At 44.2% G+C, this 19,381-nt stretch overlaps 1 protein-coding gene across 1 annotated transcript in view; it reads left to right on the forward strand.

Annotated features, from left to right (window-relative positions):
- Gid4 (GID complex subunit 4 homolog) overlaps window positions 1–14,714 on the forward strand; it is a 25,982-nt gene extending 11,268 nt beyond the window's left edge. Inside the window, exons 3-6 of the mRNA XM_005067675.4 lie at window positions 888–995; window positions 3,608–3,709; window positions 5,679–5,809; window positions 11,441–14,714. Of these exons, the coding sequence (XP_005067732.1) occupies window positions 888–995; window positions 3,608–3,709; window positions 5,679–5,809; window positions 11,441–11,504 (405 nt within the window). The 3' untranslated portion in view covers window positions 11,505–14,714. The remainder of the gene's footprint in view (window positions 1–887; window positions 996–3,607; window positions 3,710–5,678; window positions 5,810–11,440) is intronic.
- Window positions 14,715–19,381: the final 4,667 nt, after the last annotated feature.

Consider the following 19,381-nt stretch of genomic DNA (forward strand, 5'->3'; position numbering starts at 1 on the left):
CAGCATGATAAGCTATGCTCTGCTTTGACTGTAGAGTATTCAGAGTTTACTTGTGGTGGACAACATCCAAATTCTTTTTTAAGAGGCCAAAACATAGCAGATGAGACCAAAGTTGAGTTCTTTGCTCTGACAAAGTCTCCAAAGTCCCAGAGTCCTTTCTCTGTCTGGACAACTGAATTCAGGTTTATTTCTTTTTTTTTTTTTTTTTTTTTTTTTTTGGTTTTTCGAGACAGGGTTTCTCTGTATTGTTTTGGAGGCTATCGGTCCAGCCCAGCCTCGAACTCACAGAGATCCGCCTGCCTCTGCCTCCCGAGTGCTGGGATTAAAGGCGTGCGGCTGGCATTCAGGTTTATTTCTATAGCCTGTTGGCAGATCACTGGATCTAACAGTGGTTTGGTTTGTTAGCAATGAAGTTCATCTTGTGAAAGTATTAGAAAGAAGTTATCTCCAAAGCCATAGAGAAACCTTGTCTTGAAAAACAAACAAACAAAAACAAATAGCAGTTATAGGCAGACAGTGGTGGTGGTGCACGCCTTTAATCCCAGCACTCCAGAGGCAGAGGCAGAGGCAGGCGGATCTCTGTGAGTTCCAGGCCAACCCAATTGGTCTACAGAGTGAGTTCCAGGAAAGCCAGGGATACACAGAGAAACCCTGACTTGAAAAAGAAAAGAAAAAAAGTTATAGCAAGATTGGTTATCTCTGAACAGTGAAATAGGCAGGAGGCAAGTAAACACATCTTGGGTAGCCTGAGGTCCTACATCCCATCAACAGGACCAAGGTAAAGTGCTCATTCAGTATCTGAGTGTGTGGTGCCCAGGGTTTAGACCCCTGAATACTGCAAACAAAAACAACTAGAAATTCACATTGAATATTTGCTTTTGCTGTAGGAATATCCAACCCTTACAACCTTCTTTGAAGGAGAAATAATAAGCAAAAAACACCCTTTCTTAACTCGCAAGTGGGACGCAGATGAAGACGTCGATCGGAAACACTGGGTGAGTAAGGCTGTGCTCTGCCCTGGGCAACTGAAGACATCTGGAAAATGGCAGGCCTAGACCTGAGACCCTGTTTCCCAGCAGAAGTTAATCAGAACCGAGTCCTACGTAAACTGCAGTTTCCAGGTCTGCCAACCCTTCTCATAAATACTAGGTGATGAGAACAGTCCTTCAGTCCCATGCACAGCTGTGTGGCTGTTAGAACCTGGGCAATGTCCCCGTTCTGCCATCTTTTCTCTACTGTTCCTTTCTAGTCATGTCTGTATGGTGAAGCCCCATGAGGCAGGTAGCAGTTGCCTCTTGTGTTCCGGACAGCCTTTAGTGAGGATGTTTTTCATGAAGCCCAGCAAGGGCAGGATGCATTGCTTGTTTCTGTTCATCCTAATAGACTTAACCTACATACCAGCCAGGCACACTTGAGAAAGTCAGATTCCCTGTCCTTAGCAGTCATGTGTGCAATGCCCTTATTCCCCAGTGGTGAGCATGTCAGAAGAACTTAGAGTTACTGCCCTGGGGTCTTTTCCCATTTGGGTCTTTACCTGTCTTATATCTTCAAAAATCTGTTTTTTGTCCTATCACGCCAGCCTTTGTTGTCAACTATTGTAGAGAGGGATGTTGTTTGTTTTGAGATAGGATCTTCTGTAACCCAGACTGGCTTGAAAGTCTCAGCAATCTTCTTGCTCAGTCTCCCAAGTGCTGCAATAACTGGTGCTCAGCTGGTTTTTGTTTTTTGAGATAAGGTCTTGCTTGTTGTATTTATCTTGAGTTTTCAGTGTGGAATAAACTGCCTGTGCTACCACTTTCCTGTTGTGTAGTCCAGAATCAGACATGCTGTTGTACCCTCAGATTTACCTGTTAGCAACACTATAGCTATAGCTGTGGTCAGGATTCCATATGCTTCACGTGTTCATGACATTTATATTATAATGCTTTGAGTCCTGTGCATATTAAACTTTCACTGTTGGCCTTTTATTTCAGATATTTTCTTATAAAGTATATGCTTATTTGAAAATATTTGAAAAAACAAACTAGAAAGGAAAAATCTTTAATAACAATGTTTAGCACTAAGATACTAACTTTGTCTTGACCCTCTTTTGGATTCTTTTGTATCCATGAGTTTGAACTTGGTGTATTCAACTGACTATAGATTGAAAATCTTTGGGGTCAGTAACTCATTGATTCTCTGGTGCAATACAAAGAAATGTCAGTAAAAAATATTCTGTCTCAGACTTGAGGGGATGGCTCAGCAGTTAAGGGCACTTATGCTCTTCCAAAGGATTCAACATCTGTTCCCAGAACCATGTGACAGCTTACAACTATCTATAACTCCAGTTCCAGGGCCTATGACACCCTCTTCTGACCTCCTTGGCACACACATTCATGCAGGTAAAACACCCACACACATAAAATAAAAATAAAACTTAAAAAAAAATATCGTCAGGCATGGTGACATATGCCTTTAATCTCAAGACTCTGGAGGCAGAACAATGTGAGTTTGAGGCTAGCCCGGTCTACGTAGTGAGTTCTAAGACCATACAAGACTGTACTGTAAAACCCTTTAAAAAAGAAAACAAAGCCAGATGGCGGTGGCACACGCCTTTAATCCCAGCACTTGGGAGGCAGAGGCAGGTGGATCTCAGTGAGTTAAGGTCAGCCTGGTCTACATAGCAAGTTCCAGGACAGCTAGGGCTACACAAAGAAGCCCTGTCTTGAAAAATAAAAAACAAAACAGAAAGCAACCATTTGTGTTTACCCATCATACACAAGCTTTTTATTTTCACTTTTCTCCTGCACAGTACAGTACAGCTGTCTACAAGCATCCACATGGTATTCAGTTTCCTAGAGACAATTGAAAGTATATAGAAGGATAATGTATACAGGTCACATACAGATCAGGGCATATTATCTGAGGGACTGACTGTCTGGGGATTTGAGTGTCTGTACAGGATCCTAGAGTCCTTCTTCTGCAGGTACCAAGAAATAACTACATATGTATATATTACCTCTTTGGACAGGCACTCACTCTTTAAATTTGTGTCTACAAAGGCCTTATACTTGAAATACTCTTGTCTCAGCCTCCCAAGTGTTGCAGTTATATATGTCTACTATGACACCTAGCTCTGACATGACATGCTGTTAGAAAGTGGCTCAATTGACTCTTTGTTTTTTTGTTTTTAAGATTTGTTACTTTATGTATATAGGTGGTTTGCCTGCATGCATGTGTGTGTACTGGGAACCAGCAACAAGTGCCCTTAACCACTGAGCAAACTCTCCAGTCCTGTTCTTTGTTTTTCAGTTTTCGTGTCTGTACACATTTAAAAAACAAGAGAGATCTGCCTGCTTCCTGAGTTTTGGGATTAATGGTGTGAGCCACCATGCTCAGTGATACTCTTTGATGAAATCTCACTAATCCATCTTACTTTATGTGTTCTGATAATAGGGTGTTCTCGAACTGTGCCCACCCCTACCTTTGACCTTTTCTTCTGGCTGTGTTCACTGGACACACAGTCGAGTAGTGCTTTGTCCACTTAGTTATCCTTTCCAGATGCCATGAGCTCAGGTACCCACCTTTGCTCCTGTGGATAGATCACCGAGACTCTTTTGTTTTTTAGGGCAAGTTTCTGGCTTTTTATCAGTATGCAAAATCATTTAATTCAGATGACTTTGATTATGAAGAACTGAAAAATGGGGATTATGTCTTCATGAGGTGGAAGGTAAGGTTCTGCCCAGGCCATCTCCCTAAACTCCCACGTGCCAGGTCCTAGAGCACCCAAACATACTTACTCTTGCTGATTATGCCTTCCCATAGGGGCCCTTCGTGCCATTAGCTTATCACTGTGTGTCTTCATGGTTGGGTCCCTACACACTTGTAAACAGCAGTTGTGTGGTGGCTCCAGAGTCCACATGGGTGAGCTGGCTATCCTGTTAAGTGGGCATATTCATGCCAGAAGGCACCTCTGGCCTCTTCCTTTCATTCTCCTACCCAACAATCCTGTGAACCTCCACGATTAGTCATCCAGTTTCTGGGGATTCAGGGCTACTTTCCTTGAACTTAGTCATCACTGTGCTATTCCTAACACAAACTTAAATGCCATCAGAATGACTTGCTCTCCAGCTATATCCTCTACCCAGTGCTCAGGAAATGAGGGGCCAGGAATGGAGCAGAAGTTCTCCCCTCGCTGGCCCTTGGCTCCCTCTAGTCCTTCAGTGGATTGGCCTTTGCCTGAGAGTAGTCCTATGCTTCTCTACTATAGTAGTATGCTATCTACAACCACATGAATGCAAAGCCATGAAACAAATTTGTGAAAGAAATTTGGGAACACCTGTCCACCTCAAATTCCCATGCCTGCTCTGTGAGGATAAAGAAAGCTACTTGAAGGGGCTAGAGAGTTGGCCCAGTGGTTAAGAGCACTGGCTGCTCTTACAGAGGACCCTTGTTCAAGTCTCAGCACCCATATAACAGCTCACAACTGTCTGTAACTCCAGTTCTGACACCCTCACTCAGACATACATGCAGGCAGAATACCTAAAATAAATAAGTCATTAAAAAAAAGAAAGCTACTTGAATATGATATAGTTTTATAAAGACTAGACATGTAAAGTGGTCGCTTTCCATCTGTGCTTTGTATGACTGATCATTTGGGAAGTAGGATAGCATTTCTTCACTTGGCAGTTGCAGAATAGCACACAGTGAGCTTCGCTCTCTAGCCCCATCTGCCATCCAGTGTATATTGAGCCTCCATCTCCAGCCCACTCTGCTATCCAGCACATACTGAGCTTCCCTCTCTAGCCCACACTAGCACATACTGAGCCTCCCTCCCCAGCCTGCTGTACAGTGGGAAATATGCCAACTAATCCTTTAAAGAACTTGTACTGATGTTTAGATTAACTTTATTCCAGTGCTGAGAATGTAACTCTGACTTAGCACATACTAGGCAAGTGTTCTACCACTGAGCTAGACCTTACGCCTACATTAAACTTTAAAATAGTATTTTGAAGTTTGAATAATGCAGAAAAGAGAATCCATTTTTTAAAAAAGCTGGAGAAGGCTTGGGAGTATAGTTTATGATAGAGCATTTGTCTAGTGAACAGAGTCCCGGGTTTCATCCCAGCATTGGAAAGTAAATGAAAACAGTTTGTTAAAGCAGTGGAATTCTCTCCAAACAATTTCTCTTAGAGTAACTCACATGGTATTTTGGTTTCCCTGAAGCCCTAGGGCTTCTGACCCCACCTTGTAGGAAGCAGGAGCCTTTCACAGATGGCAGGTCACCTGTCTCTGTAGTGTGTTCTTGTGACTTTAACCAGGGTAGAGCTTTGGTGGGATGTCACAGGGACTCTCACCTCAGAATGACCACAGGCTGCAATAGATGTGACTCAGAGGTAATCAGAACCCAATGACAGTTCCTAGAAACCAGACTGAATTGATTCCGAGGTTATATTGTCAGGCGGTCTCCAAGAGGTAAGTATACAGGAAAGTCGTACTATTTGGTCTGTTAGATCTCCAGCAATGATCCCTCCTCTGAGCTGCTGGTCCTGAGGGCACAGAGAGGTAGGTAGGATACTGTAGTAACGTATGTGAGCACCACCCCAAACCAGGCAGAAACCTTTTTTCTAGCCATCTTTAGAACCCTCTGATGTCTTACTGAAAGCAGATGTATTGATTGATCCCATATCTGTGTGCAGGAGCAGTTCCTGGTCCCGGACCACACAATCAAAGACATCAGCGGTGCTTCCTTTGCTGGCTTCTATTACATCTGCTTTCAGAAGTCAGCAGCCTCCATAGAGGGCTACTACTACCATCGGAGTTCAGAATGGTAAGGATCTCGAGGCTGGTGCTGCAGCAAAAGTTGCCATCAACTCCAGCCATCACATCTGAAAGATTCTCTCAGTCTACTTCTGTCCAAATTCTATACTCTGTGTGTACTGAAGCCATTTTGATGACCTTACATAGAACAGGGACTCCTTCGGGTGGTGGTGGTGGTGGTGGTGGTGGCGGCGGCAGCAGCGGTGGTGGCACACAACTTTAATCCCAGTACTTGGCAAGCAAAGGCAGACAGATTTCTGTGAGTTCAAGACCAGCCTGGTCTACAAGAGCTAATTCCAGGACAGCCTCCAAAGCCACAGAGAAACCCTGTCTTGAAAAAAAAAAAAAAGAACAGAGACTCCTTACCTATAGAGTGAAGTAATGAAATGAAATACTGTTAGATTTTTAAGCTTTTTAATGCACATGAATGTTTTTCCTGCATGCATATATGTATAGCACATGTGTACCTGGTGCCTGCAGAGATCAGAAGAGGGCACTGGATCCTCAGGAACTAGAGTTGTGATTGGTTGTGGGCCACTGTGTGGATGCTGAGAACCAAACTTGGATCTTCTGCAAAACCACTAAACCATCTTTCTAGCCTTATTTCTAAGTGTGTGTGTTATGTGGGATGGAACTTAGGACCTTGTACATGCTAGGTAAGCGGCACCAAGTATATACTTTTAGGCAGTCTTTCATTTTCAGGAATGCTTACCTCAATCCTGGTCATTTCATATTTATTCCTCATGAATTTAACAGTAATGCTGATGTGATCTCTTATAGGCAGTGTGGCCTTCTAAGTTACCAGCTGGCACTACCTCTCATGCACATGATCTTGGTCTGATGAGCTAGGGCCCATGAGGGTTCATTTCCCTGCCTTATGTTCCTCAAAGGCTATGGTGAGAAGGCCACTGCAAGTGATGACTTCTGCCATCTTTTAGAGGACTCTTGTGCCCCCTTGCTGTACTATGAGGGTTAGCTATACCAGGAAGCACCTTATTTCTTCTGAAAGTGGAACACTTGGGCTGAATAGGTGGCTCAGCAGTTAGGAGTACTTCATGCCCTTCCAGAGGACCCAGATTCAGATCCCAGCACTCACATGGCAGCTTACAACTGCCTATAATGCTAGTTCCAGGAAATCTAATGCCCTTTTCTTCCAAGTACCTTCACATACGTAGTGCATATAAATTCACACAGGCTAACACACGTAAACAAAAAGTTAAATAGAATTTAAAAAATAAAATGGGGCAGTAATGTTGCATACCTTTAATCCCAACACTTGGGAGACAGAGACAGGCAGATTTCTGTGAGTTCAAGGCCAGCTTGGTCTACAAAGTGAGTTCCAGTACTGTTACACAGAGAAACCTTGTCTCAAAAAACAAAAAATAAAGGTTAAAAAATAAAATGGAGCCAGACATTGGTGACACATGCCTTATATCCCAGCACTCGGGAGGCAGAGGCAGGAGGATCTCTGTGAGTTGGAGGCCAGTCGGTTTCAGCACAGGCTCCAAAGCTACAGAGAAACTCTTGTCTCAAAAAACTTAAATAAATAAAGATAAAATGGGGCACAATTTCCTTTCAGATTTTTTTTTCCTGGCTGTGAGTGATCATAGTCTAGATAGATTCAAATTCTTTGTTGGTGGCTTTCAGTAGTTGTTCTATTTCCAGGTCAGTTTTTAAAAAAAACTTTTTATAATCCTACAATACCTGGCCTTTGTGTCTGGCATCTCACTTAGCAAAATGCTTTGAGGGATCACTCCTCTCACAGCATATGTGGGGATTTTTCTTTGGTTGAGACAGGTTTTTACTATATAGCCCAGACTTATACCTAGAATTTATGTAGATCTCCCACATCTGCCTCCTGGGTACTGAGTTAGAAGTGTGTACCACATCTTAATGAGGGTTTCTATTGCTGTGATGACTGTGACCAAAAGCAATGTTGGGAGGAAAGGGTTTATTTCACTTATACTTCTGTATCACATTCCATCATCAGAGGACATCAGGACAAAAACTCAACCAAGGCAGGAAACTGGAGGCAGAAACTGGTGCAGTAGCCATGGAGGAGTATATGTTTGCTCAGCCTGCTTTTTTATGGAACCCAGAACCATTAGCCCAGGTGTGGCACCATCTACAATGGACTGGGCCCTCCCACATGAATCACTAATAAAGCATCCCTATAGGCTTGCCTGTAGCCAGATCTTATAGACGCATTTTTTTCAGTTGATGCTCCTTCCTCTCAAATGACTCTAGTTTGTGTCGAGTTAACATAAAACTGTACAGCACAGTCGCTGTTACTAGGCTAGTGCTTTTATTTATTACCAAACTCTTCGTTGCGTGTCTTTGCAGCATTTGTTTGTCCATCCTTCTGTCAGTAAAGGGACTCTTGAGTTGCTTTCATCTTTGGCTGATCAAAATAATGCTGCTGTTTATGTAGGTGTATGTTTCTGAGTTCCTATTTTCCTCTACTTTGGACATATAAGTGCTGGGTTAGATGCTAAATCTGTATGTACCATCTAAGGAACTGCCAGACTTCCCTACAGAGACAGTGCTTTTGGATAGTCTTACCAGCAAGATTTGAGAGCTTCAATTTTTTCATGTTATCCCCCAAAATGTTAGCATGTGTTTATAGTTGCCCAAGGTGACATGAAGAAGTGCCTTACTGTAATTTTAATGCTGCCTATTCCTAACAACTAGTACATAGTCCTTTTGGGGAGTTTTGTCATTTCTTTAAAGATTTGTTTTTATTTTTTATTGTTTGTTTGTGCATCTTTGCGTGAGTGAAGATGCCTGCAAAAGGCCAAAGGTTGGCTCCCTGGAACCAGAGTGACAGGCTGTTGGTAGGAGGCCAACGTGGGTACTGTCAGTAGAACTTTGGTCCTCTGTAAAGCAATATGTTTGTAACCACTGAGCCATCTTTCCAGCACCTCATTGGTTTATTTTGTGTGATGTGGGGGTGGTAGGTATATGCATGTGTGGTAGCATGTATGTCACAACAGAAGACAGTGGCTTTCTCCTTCCATCATATGGGTCCCAAGGATGAAACTCAGGTTTCAGTCTTGGCACCAGGTTCACACTGAGCCATCTTGCTGCCTTTTTAAATTAAATTTTTAAATTCTATATGTCTGACTGTTTTGCCTGCATATATATCTATACCCCACTTGCATGTCCACAGAGGCCAGAAAAGAGCATTGGATCTCCAGGAACTGGTTATGAGCTGTCATGTGGGTGCAAGGAACCAAACCCCAGTGCTCTTATCTGTTGGGCCATCTTTCCAATCCTTGTCGGCGTTTCTAAAAAAAATTATTATTGTGCGTATGCACATGATGTGAGTGTACATGATACATGTGTGGATGTATGTATCACTGTGTTCATGTGGAGGTTAGAGAACAATGTTACAGACTTAGTTCTCTCTGTTCACCTCTATGTGGGTTCAGACTCAGGTGTCCAGGCTTACATGGCAAGCACCATTACCATAGAGCCATCTCACTGACCTCAAAGCCCTGTTGTGAGTTTTTTTCTTTCTTTTAGTGCTTGAGTGTAACCCCAGACCCCATGCATGCTAGGCAAACACTCCACTACTAAGCTACATCCTCAGCCCATATTTTAAAATCTATATTAGAAATAAACTGCTTTTCCTGAGTTCTTCAACGTTATGTGAAGCAAATAATGGAGAGCTAACCTACAAACATTAATTAAAATGGACCTAGGAGTTATCCCTACATGGAGACTACCCACTGCTTTCTTTCTTTTTCTTTTTTTCTTTTTTTTTCAATATTTCGAGACAGGGTTTCTCTGTGGCTTTGGAGGCTGTCCTGGAACTAGCTCTTGTAGACCAGGCTGGCCTCGAACTCACAGAAATCTGCCTGCCTCTGCCTCCCAAGTGCTGGGATTAAAGGCGTGCACCACCACTGCCCAGCATGTCCACTGCTTTCTTGATCCTCTGAGAATACTTACTGATGGGAGAAACAGACACCTCCAGTCCCTCTGGCAACCCACCTTATAGCCATGTTGCGGGAAGTGAGAAGCAATGGGAAATACTCATAGCAAGCTGTGAGGTTCTTCTCTCCAGTGTCTCTTTGGGTACTAAGAGAATTGGAATATTCTTTGTTATGTGTGAAGTATTTCCTAAGACATCACATATTGGTATTCTTTAAACACAAATACAGAATTACAAGTGGGAGAGAGGTAGTGAACTCCGTCTCTTCTTGGAGCTAATTGGGGTCCTGTTTCTTATTCTTTAGTTTTTTTGGTTTTTTGTTTTGTTTTGTTTTGCTTTGCTTCTGTTATGTGAACCTAGACCCTAAGCTACATTTGTTTGTTTACAGACATTAGTTTATTAGTTTATTTGGTGACCATGAACTGAGGTGATCAGGAACTTGTGATTCTCCTTCCTCAGGCTCCCTGGTAGCTGGGATTACAGACCTGCACTTCCAGGCCCAATTCAGGGTTTTGTTGTTGTTTCCGACAAGTTCTCAACTCTGTGTCCCTGGTTGTCCTGGAGCTCATAGAGATCTACCTGCTTCTGCTCTCACATGCTGGGATAAAAGGCTTATGTCACCATGCCTGGCCTTAGGGTCCTATTTTTGTGAGCTGTTGCCTAAAAACAATTCCTACACATGGTATAGTGGAGCAACATAAGGAGACAAAGGAACAAGCAAGCTAGGTGCAACTAAGCATTTATAAGATGTGTTAGCAAAGCCAGACATATTGGTGTGCACACCTGTATTCTCAGCTACTTGGAGGCTTAGGCAGGTGGACTACTGGGTTGAATGAGACTTCATTTTCATTTTAACAGTATAACAAAGTGGGGTCCTAGAGAGATGGCTCAGCTGTTAAGAGAACTTGCTGCTCTTCCAGATGACTTAGGTTCAATTCCCAGCACCGCATGGTGGCTCATAACCATCTTCAATTCTAGTCCCAGGCCATCTTATGCCCTCTTCTGTTCTCCACAGACACTAGACACACACATAATACACACACACACACACACACACACACACACACACACACACACACTCTTAATATGTCTAATCCTGGAACTAATTAGGCAGAAGCAGATGGATTGTTGTGAGTCAGCTTGATCTACATGGGTATTTCCAGGCCAGCTAGAGCTATGTAGTGAGACCCTATATTTTTTTTTCTGGATTAGGGGAATCAAAAACAGGATTCCCCTGTATAACAGCAGCCCTGGCTGTCCTGAAAGTCTTTTTGTAGACCAGGCTGGCCTCAAACTCACAGAGATCCTCCTGCTTCTGCCTCCCGAGTGCTGGGATTAAAGGTGTGTACCACCACTGCTGGTGACACCCTACATTTATTAATTAATTAATTTATTTATTTAGGTTTTTTTTTTTTTTTTTGAGACAGGGTTTCTCTGTATTGTTTTGGAGGCTGTCCTGGAACTCACTCTGTAGACCAGGCTGGCCTCGAACTCACAGAGATCCGCCTGCCTCTGCCTCCCGAGTGCTGGGATTAAAGGCGTGCGCCACCAACGCCCGGCTGACACCCTACATTTATATACATAATTAAAAATGGTTTAGCACCTCAGTCTGGGTATAATTGGCAGGGGCTATGGGTGAAGTTCTCCAGCCTCCTCTGTTCAGGATACCCAAAAAAACTCTTCTGTTTTGTCTCTCCCCTATTGCAGGTATCAGTCCCTCAACCTGACCCATGTTCCTGAACACAGTGCACCCATCTATGAGTTCCGGTGACAGTGGTTCAGAACAGCGGCCAAATAAAACTGAACTTGGCAGCAAAGAGCTTTGCCAAGGAAATTATGTACCTGCCAGAACCAGGAGAGGTGTGTTCCTGTTTCTTCATGGGCAGACTTCATCAGAAAGCATGAATGTTAACCTACAGGACCCAAGGCACATGGCCAACCTGCAGGCAGGCAGAGGGAGCTGTCCACATCTTACCCTCCTTCCTCTCTGCGGCATTGTGGTCACCATCTGTTTCTGAGCAACCTTAAATGCACTTTCCTTCCTGCACAGCTAACTTCTGCATCACAGAAATGCCATCTGTCTTCAGCCTGCCTCTAGCCGAGTAGAAGGTCAGCTCCTGGGTCACCTCAGCCTTGGTGCTCAGTGGTCCCCACCCAGGCCCTACTCCTTCCCCAGTTGCTTGTTTGGTAGCCCAAGGAAAGGCAGAGCCCAGCAACTTGTGCCCCAGAGCTGTGTGTGAGGAGTTGGCTGGGCCCAGCATCTACCACCAACGAAATGAGGTGGAGGCCCTAGTGGGCCTCATCAGCATTTGATTACAGTTTGGATGTTTTGTGGGGCCGGTGGCTCTGCTGAGCCCTGTACAAGTGCAAGACTCGCACATGGCTGTCGAGTTTCCTGGGCCTGCTGTCGGGGATCACTAAATTTAAGGCTTCCAGATCCCTGGTTGGGAGTAGATCCCAAATTGCTTTCTTAGTACATTTGCTCCAAACTTCTGAACTTGAGGGCAATACTAAAATAAAAGAGTTTTTTATTACAAAATTATTATTTTTATGGTACCTTTAACAAGGACCCTATGGCAAATGCACAATTCCGAATTACATTTTATCGTTTTCACATTGAAAACAACAAATGTTGACTTAGTGATTTTTATATCTATGTCTATATGTATATTTAATCAACCAGCAGTTTTAAAGCAAGTCATCTGGTACAAAAGTTTCTCAGCATTGCATAAATTACAGTGCTAAACACAAGAACTGTTTCCGGGGCCAGTTGAGCATTTGTGCCTCCTCCTTTTGCTACTCAAAACATCAGTGTGTCATGACAACCTTTTCCAAAGGCAGAAGGGTCTCCATTCCCCGTAAAGAATGACTGAAATGTTGAGATGGGGCGGGCAGGAGAGATAAATGCGCTCAAATAACTCCAGGCTCGTGTGCCAAAGTGTGGGGGAGGGGAGTGTTTTGGTTTGGTTTGGTTTGATTTGGTTTGGTTTAGTTTGGTTTGGTTTGGTTTGGTTTGGTTTTTCTAAATGTTTAAAAAGCTTGATAGGTTGGCATCAGTTGTAGTCCACAGATATGGTCAGGGCTTTACAGGTTCAAACACAAGAGGAAAAAGCTTTAAAATAAATACAGCACTAGGGCCTGGGGTACGGCTGATAGAGCACTAGCTTGCCATGTAAGAGGGCCTAGCTTCCATTCCCAGTGCTGGGAAAAGGAACACCAGGGTTAGCGGGTTGACTGTCCTTGTTCTGTGCTGTATGTTACTAATACTGACTGTTTGGGGAGCAGAAGTGGGGAACGGAACCAGCAGGAACTTGTGGTATCCGTAGTCCTAAGACTGTAAGCAGAGTACAGCTGACCCATTCAGTAAATCCATAAAAGTAAATCCAAGGCTTAGGTAGAAAAAATAATTCACATCCATTACTAATGCTAAATCACATGGTTCCTTACCTTTGAAAAACAAGCTAGATATGGTAATGCACCTATAGACTCAGCTACTCAAAAGCTGAGCCCAGAAGATAGGGTCAGTCTCAGGTGAACCTAGACTTCATTTCCTAACAAAAGACGTCAGAATTCGGCTGTGCATCATGACTGACTGCTGAGAAACACCTGGCTGACATTCATGGGACACCATTACTTCAGTGAAGCTGAGAGGCAACACTGAAGAGTGAAGGAGGCTGAGGGATTATGCTGGCTTTCTCCCTGCAGCACACACTCAACTCCTCTGGCTGTCCTTTGTACCATACCAGTCAACCTTGTGTGTACCATCCAAGCATCATTCAACAGTAGGTGGAGCCACCCTGAAACTAGGGCTTATGTGTAGCTCAAGTGGCACATCAGTGAACAGTTTCTCTTGTAAACTGGGCAAGCCAGTTTGTAGCGTAGGGACCCCCACACACATACACCTCTCCACCCCCCTTTTGGGCTCTTTGGAGTCAGGTTCTCACTGTAACTCTGGTTGGCCTGGAGTTCACTATGTAGACCAGGCTGACCTTGAACTCACAGAGCTCCACCTGACTGCTTGGAGTACTAGGGTTAAAAGGTGTGAACCACCACACCCCACTCCTTTCTCTTTCTTAGCTAGGGAAGTGCTCCAGTTGTACTTAGAAAAATGAGGGAAGGATGCCTTTAGCAGCCTTCAGACCCACCTGAAGACTTGCTGCTTAGAAGTCTGCCGTGCGAATTGGGCATGAATAAACATGTTTCACTTAGCAACTCCTACCTATGGATAGTGACTTTTCCTTTTCTATCCCTGAAGGACCTCTGGGGACTGTCTTGGTGGTTTACATGCCTCTGGTAACGTGTGCAATATCTTTGACTGACACTTGTATCTAACATTGAGAAATAAGTGCAGACTGCAAATTTCCTACTGTTCTCCAAAAAGCCAGCCCCAGACAGGGACTAGAAGTCTGGCTGGTCTTACCCTCCACTCAGAAGGCTCCAGTGCTGTGGCCAGTGTTGGCCCTCCACGCCCTGCTTTACCCTTATACCCACCCATCCCTAAAGATTGTCTAGCATTTCAGCTGCAGTCCAAAAGTAAGTAGACAATGCCTAATATTAAGTAGGAAGCCAGTCGGTGTGCTGGCTGTTAGCAGTGTTGAAATCAGACTCTAGAGGAACAAAGGGGTTTGTTTCTCAATGTCTTTTGCTTTCAGAAGCAGGGAATTTATATTCTCTTTAAGGCCTTGAATGGATTTTTTTTCCTCATAAAATAGTCACTGATAAGCTAATTTTTAAAAAGAAATGCCATTAAGTATGTTACATTGTGGTTTAAAATTACTAACAAGTTCTGGGAAAGAAAAATACTTGATTTTGAATCTTAAATGTTTTTTAAAAATTAGATTTGAATGGGCGCAAAGTATGAATATTTTGTTTCTTTATGGAAGACCTGTGGAAAGGGTTTGAAGATTTGCAATGGGAGAAGTATTTTACAGAGCTATCAATGTCTAAATAATTTTTAAAAAATAATAAAGGTATTTAAGCAGTGTGTGTCCAATTTCTAAGTCAAAACAGTCCCATTTGAAGAAACTAGTCAGAACCAGGTGTGATGGCACACGCCTTTAATCCCAGCACTCAGGAGGCAGAGGCAGGTGGATCTCTGTGAGTTCAAGACCAGCCTGGTCTACAAGAACTGGTTCCAGGACAGCCTCCAAAACCACAGGGGGGGGGGGGAATGGAAGAAGAAACTAGTCAGTCCCATTGTGACCAGAAACTTGTGTGGGTCACTGTCATAAACGTGCTATGCCATACATGTTGATGAACACATGTATCTTCAGTGTCAGGGTTCACTGAATGACAATAAATCCATAAGGTTTAGTAGTTTGAAATGAGAGTAATTTGTCATAAATCTACCTACCTCAGTTGCTGACCCAGGAGAATTCAGGATCTTTATTCCACTCTTAATTGCTAAAATAAATTGACATCACATAGTAGATATATCTATATGTGTATGCATGGACCACTGATAAGGCTGCTCACACTACCCAGGGAATGACATAATCCTAAAGCATGGGTACCTAACTTAGGCTGCTGGAAGGCATGCACCACAGTGTGCTAAAGCTAGGTGTTGGCAATAGGCTCACACACACCCAGTATTACCTCATTAGACTGGCCAGAAAATTTGAGATTCTAAGAACTAGTCTCAAATGTTGAAGAGACTTAAAATTTAAACTGGAATGCCAAGGAAATTTATGTTGACGGTCACCCTGAGCCACAAAGCAAATCCCCACCTTAAACCAGGCAGTAGTGGCACATACCTTTAATTGCAACACTCGAGAGGCAGGTGGATCTCTGATTAAAGGCCTGCACCACTACTGCCTGACTTCAATTTTTTTTCTGACTTCAATTTTTAAATATCCAAATTTTAACCTTTTGTCTGCCCTGATTTGAGGCCTCTAGGAACAATACAATGTATGCAAATTCTGCTAAGTGTAAATCCAGCTGCAAAACAGGAGAATTACAAGCATGAGCTCTGCACTGACCCGAGCACACCTGAGAAGGAAGACCTAGTTGTTGCTCCGAAGTGAATCGGGCAGCTAGGACAGAAGGCTAAGGCCCAACATCGTATCTCCAGTGCCTCCAAACCAAAACAAAAGGAGCTGGAGAGATGTCTTCAGTTAAGAGCTGATGTTCTTCCAGAGGTCCTGGGTTTGATTCCCACCACCTGCATGGTAGCTCACAACACTAACTCCAGTTACAGTTCCAGATCCAACACCCTCTTCTGGTCTCTGCAGGTACTAGGCGAATATGTGGTGCCTGAAAACATAAATGCAAGCAAAATACCCAAACACATAAAATAACATAGTTCAAAACAAAAATTAAAAGGGCCGCTGGTCTTGATGCCAGAAGCAAAGGGTCTGAAACTGAGTGCGCCTGAGCAGCTTTCTGTCTGAACTTCAAAAACCTCTCAGGATTGAAACTCCCTTATTTGTATGTAACAGGGAGCATAAAAAGCTTCTCATTTGTAGAAAAGTATTTGCTAAATTCAAGTTTACTATTGCCGTCTTCCCTTCTGATGTCTCGGCTTCATTTCTCCATAGCTTCTCTAGTTGTCATGATGAAGCAATGCTGCTCAAACTTGGCTGCATTCCACCCTAGAGTTCATTTTAAATCCTTATGTGCAGTTGTGTGCACCTGGAACCCTAGCTGTTGGAGGTGCTGAGGCAGGAGGATCATGAGCCCACAAGTTCCAGGCAGGTTTAGTCATCATAATGAGACCGACCTTCTCAAGATTAAATTCTCAAATCCGACAGGCGGTGGTGGCGCACACCTTTAATCCCAGCACTCAGGAGGCAGAGGCAGGCGGATCTCTGTGAGTTCGAGACCAGCCTGAACTACAAGAGATAGTTCCAGGACAGCCTCCAAAGCCTCAGAGAAACTCTGCCTTGGAAAGAAAAAAAAAAGTCCTGTGCTAAGCGGAATGCAACCTGTTGGTTGGTGTTATTGAAGCTCCCACCATAACTCTGGCATGCAACAAAGGTTTTGAATGATGGTGTGAGTCCCACCGAAAATGAGAAAGACTCCAGGGCAATAGTTCTCAACCTGTGGGTCTCCACCCCTTTGGGGATCAAATGACCCTCTCACTGAGGTCACATATCAGATATCTTGCCAGGTGGTGGTGGCTCACGCCTTTAATCCCAGCACTTGGGAGGCAGAGGCAGGCGGATCTCTGTGAGTTCGAGGCTGGGCTGGACTGACAGCCTCCAAAACAATACAGAGAAGCCCTGTCTCGTAAAAAAAAGAAGAACTGCTCTAGGGCTTAGGATGTTAAGAGTATTAAATGCAGACTTGTGGGTGAAAATCATAGAGGCTTTTGGTAGTGAAACCTGAGAACAGCACTGGGGCACAAGGGACTAGGGAGATAGATGTCTCTGTCAGTAAAGTACTTGGTGCAGGAGTGTAATGACCTGAGTTCAGGTTCCCCAGCACCCACATAAAACCAGCATGCACCAGTGAGCCAGCACTAGGTAGGTGGAGACATCAGGACCTCTGGGGCTTGCTGACCATCAAGTCATAGTCATCGTCTTCTCCTCCCTCCTCTTTTTTTTTTCCTTGAGACAGTGTTTCTCTGTTTATCCCTGGCTATCCTGGCACTCACTCTGTAGACCAGGCTGGCCTCAAACTCAGAGATCCACCTACCTCTGCCATCCCAGTGCCGGGATTAAAGGTGTGCACTCCACTGCCCAGGACAGCAAGTTCCAGTTTCAACGAGAGGCTTTTCTCAAAAGATGGAGAGCCACGGAGATGGGTAAGTGAGTTAAGGTGCATGTGCCAACCCTGGCCGTCTGAGCTGGATGATAAGAGCTGCATGACAAGAGAACTGACTCCCGCAAGTTGTTCTTCGACCTCCATATATCACACTCCACCACAAAATAAAAGATAACCAATTTTTGTTAAATGGTGGAGAGTGAGGCTCATGTCAGCCTCTGGTCTCTAAAGATGCACACACGTGTGCGTGCACACATACACACACATACACAAATGCAGACCCACACATGTGTAAACACATTCATCGCTAGCACAGAAAAAGAATAGCACTGGGCAACAGCAGCCTGTCATAGAAAGTGTGCGCTCGTCAGAAGTGGAGGCTCTAGGAGAAGGAACAGAGCTTTCCATACCAGGCCCTGTCCTAAAGGCTCTCACACTTTGGTTCTTCTGAGCACTGAACACATGACAACCACTGTATTGTGTTCAGACTGCAACAGTGACTCGGCAGGGTGGTCTGCAGAACACATACGGAACAATAGTCATAATAAGGGAGGCTGTCACAGGAGAGTGATGGTAAGTGAGAGGCATTAGAAGACAGGAAAAGGAGGGACAGCTGGTACCAGCTGGAGCAAAGTAGGGATGCAATTTTTAAGGATATGGTCAGTCTGAGCTTTATTAAGTAGGTGATGTTTAAATGATCTTTGAACAAAAATCTGGAACAAAGAGACCGAGCCAGGCTGATGCATGGCTTGAGCATTCCAGAGGAAGCAGTCTACGCGGAGGTAATGAGGCAGGAGTAAGTGTGCTGTATTTAAGAGTAACAGTCAGAGCCGGGCGTTGGTGGCACACGCCTTTAATCCCAGCACTCGGGAGGCAGAGGCAGGCAGATCTCTGTGAGTTCGAGACCAGCCTGGACTACCAAGCGAGTTCCAGGACAGCCTCCAAAGCCACAGAGAAACCCTGTCTCGAAAAAACCAAAAAAAAAAAAAAAAAAAAAAAAAGAGTAACAATCAGGGCAAAGATCCTGAGACAGGAGCCAGTGGGGAAGTAAGTAGTGGAGGTAAGGGCAGAGGTTATGCTAGTGTAAAGGATAGGTGTTTACATGTCAGATCCCAAGGACTCACTGACCTTGACTTCTACTGGATGATGGGAGCCATTAGAGAAGACTTTGAGCAAGGGAGCACATGATCTGGTCTAAGTTCAAAGGAGCCTGCTGGTTGCTCACTGACAGACAGGGGACAAGCAGAGGGACCCACCAGGAGGCTGCTGAAGCCCCAGGGAGATGTGATGGAGGGCACTTCACATCAGTATGCTCTGAAGATATCTGAAAGGGTTTGCTGACCCACGGAGTGCAGCCTAGCAGCAGAGGGGCAGCTGAAGTTGAGCTCATGGTCTTGGCCTGGAAACAGGGAGGAAGCAGTTGTTATCCTGTGAACCCCCATGAGATTTTAGCTTGTGAAGGTGACAGCATAAGCAAGCAAGGTCATAGAGAAGGTTGTTTTTAAAAATTATTTTATTTCTTTTTTTTTGTTTGTTTTTTGTTTTTTTGAGGCAGGGTTTCTCTGTGGCTTTGGAGGCTGTCCTGGAACTAGCTATTGTAGACCAGGCTGGTCTCGAACTCACAGAGATCCGCCTGCCTCTGCCTCCCGAGTGCTGGGATTAAGGGCGTGCGCCACCAACGCCCGGCTAAAAATTATTTTATTTCATAGGTGATTTACCTGCATGTATGTATGTGCACTGCATGCATGCCTGGCGCCAACAGAAGCCAGAACCCCCAAAAGCATCAGAAACCCTAATATTGAAGTTATAGACGGTTGTAAGCCACCATATGGGTGCCAAGAACTGGACCTGGGTCCTCAAGAAGAGCAGCCAGTGCTCCTAACCTCTGAACCATCTCTCCAGTCCCCATAGAGAAGCTTCTTGTCTTCCAACAATAGTTATCTG

This window comes from Mesocricetus auratus, unplaced genomic scaffold (genome assembly GCF_017639785.1).
Source record: "Mesocricetus auratus isolate SY011 unplaced genomic scaffold, BCM_Maur_2.0 Super-Scaffold_100007, whole genome shotgun sequence".
In the NCBI taxonomy this organism is placed as follows: Eukaryota; Metazoa; Chordata; class Mammalia; order Rodentia; family Cricetidae; genus Mesocricetus; species Mesocricetus auratus.